Genomic DNA, 6,321 nt, shown 5'->3' with positions numbered 1-6,321 from the left:
TGTACTACTTGGTGAGGTTTCCTGCAGGTCTGATGTCTGTAGGCTGGAAGATGCACTTCACTGGTTTTACTGTCTGCTTGCATCACAAATTCCTGCAGACAGTGCTAGGTGTAGCAGTGGCTAGTCCCAGGGAGGTCATGGGCTTACTCAGAGTCATGGGTGCTGGGCTTGGGGGTGGTCTTCTTACCCTTGCACAGCACTGAGCACACAGTCAGGGCTGTGCTGAGAAGAGGTTTGTAGATGTCCTCCTGATCTGTGGAGTTGAGTGTCTGTAAAGTCACTGGAGCAATAGCTGGAGGCCTGCTAAAGGCATGGATGGAGCAGGGAGCTGGTTGGAAGATCCACAGCAGACACTGGGATTTGGGTAGAATTTTGTAACATCTGACAGGTGAGGTGTGGCAGTCGTGGTTTAGTCTGTAGTGGAAAGCATACCTGTGATGACAACATGATTTAGAGGCATGTGGTTGAGCTTTGGCAGCACAAGTCTAACCAGAGGTTTTTATGTGTACTTTTAGAGCTGCTAGATGGACAGCACACACGTTTCTGAACACACATGGTTCTTCTGTAGAAAAACGATGAAAACCATTTATCTACTTATGGGCTGAAATTATTAGTTGCATTCACCAGAGAGAAGTTGTCTGAGGCTGCCTGGGTTGGAATATGTGTTGTGCTTAAGGTACTTGTTTTGAGTAAGACAGTGATGAACATACATTGCAAGTTCCCAAATTTCCTTGGTCCTCCTAGAGACCAAGGAGACGTAAGGACAACATCTTTTAGTATTTTATTGCTCTCCTATGGGTTTCATAGGGAATGATCTCCTCACGTTGACCACTCTGGCAATGCAGCAGTTTGCCATGGCCACCAGTGAGAGTTTGGATTACAGTTATACTTTCTGATAATGAGAACTTGAAAGATGGCAGATGGATACGAGTTTCACCAAGTACTTGTGCACTGATCTGGCTTTGTCTTTCTGGATCATATTTGCTTATTTGGGTTGGTATCCAAATAACGTTTGCGTGTACCATATGTTTAGCACGCTGGTGAAGAGCGTTGCCTGTCGGATACTCAGCTTGGGTACGAGTTTTTTAGCATATGGAAGAAGTGCCCATTGGCAACAGTGAAAGGGCTTTGCACATGGGGACTTCACAGCCTCCTCATACAGGAAAAACAGCATTCTGTGGTAGAGATGTCCTTTGGAAACTCCTGTTTGTCAGCTGTGATATTTGGGCCTCCCCTTGTACCATTTCACAATATTTCCTCTTGTCAAATTTAATCTCCAACTGTTTTCAAGTTATACTGGGAAGGAGACATGAAATGTTGAGTGTGAGAGAGGGATCTTTTTATGTCATCATAGGATGGTTTGGGTTGAAAGGGCCTTAAAGATCATGTAGTCCCATGGGCAGGGACACCTCCCACCACACCAGGTTGCTGAAAACCCCATCAGACCTAGTCTTGAACACAACAAGTGGTGCAGCAACTGCCCTGGGCAACTCGGGCCAGCATCTCAACCACCATCATAAGGAAGTTCTTCCTGATTTCTAATCTAAATCTAACCTTTTTCATTTATTTGCATTATTTCTGAAAACTGTTTGTCTTTGGCTTGATGGAGGACCTCTGTGACTGGTGTTACATATTATTTACCTTTCTTAGGTAGATTGATAGCCATATAAATCTGTAAGGAGAGTCACTGCAAAAGTGTATGTCAACAGATGCAGAAAATAAATGAATGTAGTAAATATTTCCTGTTTGTTTGCAGAAAGTGGCCTTTAGACACTGCAGTGCGTTTTCCTGTGTCTGTATACAATTAATAAGCACAAACTGTATTGTACCATTGTATGCAAATATGATTGATGATAATTTAAGAGAGGAGATAAAGTAATATCCTCTAGCTTACCTGCTGTGTCAGTTCTGCCTCGTTTTAGCTATCTTCTGGGTGTTTCTTTTTCACTGAAATCCAAAGAACTTAAATAAACTGAAGTTTCCTACCACCTTTTAGGCTTGTGAAGTAGGAAAACATTGAGATGTGTGACACACCCATCTCTGCTGACTAAAGAATTAATAAGTTTTTCAAGTTTAATGGGGAAGATTCAGCTTCCCATTGTTTTCCAGAGAACGTAACATCAACTCTTAACTGTAATTCACAATGTGATTACAACAATTATTCTTTATCATTAACGTTAATAATATGCATATTAACCTCCGATGTAGCCTGAATCAATACTGCAGTTTGGGAGATGTGACCCTTGGACAGCTATGTCTAAATATTGATTTCATTGTCATTTGTATAAGGTGTGAAACAAATTGCATGCCTCCCTAATATCATTAATGTAGCCCCATTGAGCTACTCAATTTATGGCTTCTTATAATGCTTGAAAAGCATTACAGAATTATTGAAGACATGGTGAAATACAGTTGCTTAGTGTGCTGGGTTTGATGGTGGGAGGCTGAGGCCAACACTCAATAGCTTTCAGGCACTTCTCTGTCCAGAGAAAGTCCAGAGACTGGAACGAGCCACTCTGTAGCATGCAACTCGGTTGTTAATTTCCCTCAGACAAAGTTCCCTTGGGTGCTGGGAGCAGAAATTTATTCTACAGCTTTCTACTTACGTATTTGTAGCCTTACGTGCAGATAATGCATATGCTTGTGTTCTTTGCCAAAGGCAAATGTTGTTCTCTTCGATTGCTGGAGGAAATCAAAATAGGTAGGAGGGATAGCGTCCCCCTGTCTTGGCCAGCATTTATAGTGGTTGTCATTACTGTCATAATTTGAAATATGAGTTAAATAATTTACTCCACACTGTGATTTCTCCCTTTATTGCCTTTTTATTGCGACTGTCCTCTCGCCATGCCCCTCATGTTTTCATTACTGCTCCTTCCATCATAGCAGTTCCTCAGATCTTCCTCGCCTTCTTACCCTTCCAGGGAATTTCAGGGTTGCCCTGAAACCCTGGAGAAATCAATCGTCCCTTCTTTTGCTCACTTCCTCTTCAGAGAGCTTTTTTTTTTCTTTTTTTTTCCACAAGCAAACTCATGTTAAGCATGAGATTCAGGTGTCTACTTTCCTTCTCCTTTCCAAATGCACACCTTAGCCTTGTGGATATCTGTGAAAGGCTTAGGGTAAATTTCTCGTCTTCCTGCTAACTTTCAGTCGGGATCTCTTTTCTTGCTCTGTGCTTCCTATCTGAGCAGTGCTCACCTGCAGTCTTTGGCTATAAGCTGCTTATTTCACATTCAGGGGCACCTCCCCACATAGACACATGTCCTTTCCCTGTTCTTCTTCTTTAGCTTAAAAAAAGAAAAAAATCAACTTTCATATCCAGTCTGGGTTACTGCTTCCATTAGCTACATGTTACATTTTCAAAGCAGCATCTTCATGCTTTCTCCTGTGGTGGCTTTCACGCTGAGGGACCTTCTTGTAAATATATGCAAAGCTACTTCATTGTGCTTTAATGTATACAAAAATCTCAACCACGTTTGAGCTTCTGCTGTGCTGAGACTACAGCCCATCATTCCAGCTGATATCGTCTCATTGTTTAATTGTACTTGCCCATTTTCTCTGGTGTTAGGCTTTTATCTGAGGCTGTCTTAAGGCTTTTTTGATTTTGGGGATAGGATTTGTACAGCGTGAAACATGTAGGGCATAGTAATCTTTGGATAAGTATCATAGGTGATGTGTTATTACAAATAATATGGAATAATACATTTCCTACATATCAAAGTGCTCTAATTATGTTATCATTACAGTCAATGTGGGACTGGCACCAATAAAGTAAAGTTCTCTTAGCTGTCTCAGAAGGGTGCTCAGCACCTTTTAGGAACATGCTGGTTTTCCATCAGAAAAATCTCTGTGGTGATTTTTTTCTTTTCTATATTCTCTTTTTTTTTTTTTTTTTAAGACAAAAAGGATGTTCTTTTAGGATTATAGAGATGAACAGACTGTTATGATCATCTTGAATATAATACAGACCATGGGACTTCCCTGAATTAATTCCTGAGAGAATTGCAATGCAGGGGGGGGAAAAAAAAAAAAGAGAAAGAATAACTAATTTTTGTTTAAACCTTGCTCATTGTGGGTTTTCTTAGTTCATAATTTTTTTCCCGAATTTTCTCTTCTAGGTAAAAGTGACCCCTTTTGTGTAGTTGAATTGAACAATGACAGGCTGCTGACACACACCGTCTACAAGAACCTCAATCCGGAATGGAACAAAGTCTTCACATTGTAGGTGTTTGGCTTTTTGGGAGTGTTTGGGGGGGAAATGGGGTTTGGGTTTTTTTGGGGTGAGCAGGAGGTGTTTTGAAGGAGGTGAACATGTGAATCAAAGATGCCTACTGCTGATTCTGAAGAAAGACAGTGATGACATGCTGATATTTCTAAACCAAGCAGCTGAATACCTTTTTTTTTGAGGATTACAAACATGAAAAAAATTAGAAGAAGAGGTAACATTTTAAAGATAAAAAAGCAAGGTCTGTTTCTTGGAAACCAGATAAGAGTGATACTAAGTACTCCAGGGTCCTGACAGCTTTAGTGAGAATTTCAAGGGCCAAATTCTGGATTTGGCCCTGAAGTTTTGGGTGGAAAAGAGGATATTGTAATTAGGACCTTCATTAAAATGTTGTTAACTAAACTATAAAATAACTATATGAAAGAAGGAATTTTAAATGCATTAAAACTTCTCTGAATTACGAGCAGGTATTTTCCACTAGTTCTTCCCATGTACCCACTGCACTTCTCAGAACACCATCTACAGTCAGACTAGTACAGTTTATTGAGAAGTAGTGTGGCTGGGTTTCTATATCCTTCTGTTATTTTGAAGACAGTAGAAGACTTTGACAAAGTAGGAAAAAGACCCTCCACAATCAAAATGTTCCTGTTTTTTTGTCTTCCTCAGTTGCTTCTCTTTCACCCTGCTCCTTTCTGACTGCAGCGTGATGCCAAGGAGTAGGAAACTGATCAGCTGCAGGTTTCTCTGCTGCTTGAAATCTGCTAACAGTCCACTGCAAAACCAAGCTGTAGCTTTGTGCACACTTCTTCACTTTATCATAAATGAAAAGACCGTGTTTTGCCCTTGATCTCAAAACTCAGTATGATTTTAGTTTCCTTTTTATTTTTTACTTGAAATCTGTCATTCCTATATTTGGCATCTGTGGCTTTCCTTGCCCTGAGTGAGCTTTCAGGAATCAGCTCAGAACAAAAGGGAAAAATCTCAGAACAGTTGTACTTCTCATTAGCTTATTAACATAGTCATTCTCATTTACGTATTTGCAAAACCACACTAAATTCTTCACTAATTTATTTTTAATTATCTACAAATAGAGCAAATAACTGATCAGCTTCTGCTGCCTCCGTCCTCTGCGTAAGAAATCGCCTGGTTTTGTAGAGGACAAAAGACTAATCAGGAATCAAATAGAAAAACTCAAAAGGCCTTCAAGGAGAGTTTTCACCTCTCTTCTATTTATATTTACATTGTCTATTTTATTCATCCTCAGACTTGTTATTTAGTTTTGGGGGAGCAATCCAGTGTCATCTGGAGGCATGTATTTTACTGAAGTTAAACTGCTTTGCTCGAGTTCGTATTTCCTGGATCAGCCATTTGATCAAAGAGGAGTTCTCTCAAGAAATTTGGGGTTTTTTTTTCCTCTGAATAAGGAGTGTTAATTTTTCACATGAACATTTACAGTGTACAGTGACATGGGCTGTGCATGGTGGTAGCATGTTTAATAGCTCGCAGGCAAAAAACAGGAGCTGCTGAAAAAATGCATCGTTTCGTATTGCTTGTTCCTAATTTGTTGTAAAAACTTGTATATTTGTGATTAAGGAAGGATTTCAGAACTAAAGAGTTGTGAATGAATCAAAGCATTCTGAATGAATTAAAGAATTCTGAAGATAAATTCTGAACTGGGAACTACAGGACTCTGGAAGGTGATGGTGACTGTTCTCAGTGCAGCGATGGGCTCGCCTAGCTGGTGACTGTTGTTGCCCGCTCGGACGTGTGGCTCTGGGGGTGTTCGCAGCGTTTGCAGGGGCTGCTGCAGGCAGAGCAGCCGTGCCCAGGGCAGCCTTTCAGCCAGCCTTTCAGCCAGCCGTTCAGCCAGCCTTTCAGGGCTCTCCCTTTCGCTCCAGCCGTTCATCCAGCCTTTCAGGGCTCTCCCTCCTGCTGCTGGCCGCTGCGAATCCCCCGCGCCGCTCCGCTCCTCGCAGCTCGGCAGCGCGGACCCCAGGCAGGGGAGTTAAAGCAACATCCTTCAGAAAACTTCTGCCGGGGGAGCCCGGCAGCGAGGCAGGGGCCCCGCAGCCCCCAGAGCCGCTCGGCTGGCCGGGGGG

General features: G+C 41.7%; 1 protein-coding gene across 1 annotated transcript in view; it reads left to right on the top strand.

The window, feature by feature from the left end:
* Positions 1 to 4,115: 4,115 nt before the first annotated feature.
* LOC103777800 (multiple C2 and transmembrane domain-containing protein 1-like) overlaps positions 4,116 to 6,321 on the top strand; it is a gene marked incomplete at both ends in the record, with an annotated part of 5,424 nt that continues 3,218 nt past the window's right edge. Inside the window, one exon of the mRNA XM_008945364.1 lies at positions 4,116 to 4,218. Within this exon, the coding sequence (XP_008943612.1) occupies positions 4,116 to 4,218 (103 nt within the window). The remainder of the gene's footprint in view (positions 4,219 to 6,321) is intronic.

Source organism: Merops nubicus, unplaced genomic scaffold (genome assembly GCF_000691845.1).
Source record: "Merops nubicus isolate BGI_N331 unplaced genomic scaffold, ASM69184v1 scaffold37438, whole genome shotgun sequence".
In the NCBI taxonomy this organism is placed as follows: domain Eukaryota; kingdom Metazoa; phylum Chordata; class Aves; order Coraciiformes; family Meropidae; genus Merops; species Merops nubicus.
The sequence above is the reverse complement of the archived record's forward strand: the minus strand, read 5'-3'. Positions and strand labels throughout refer to the sequence as shown.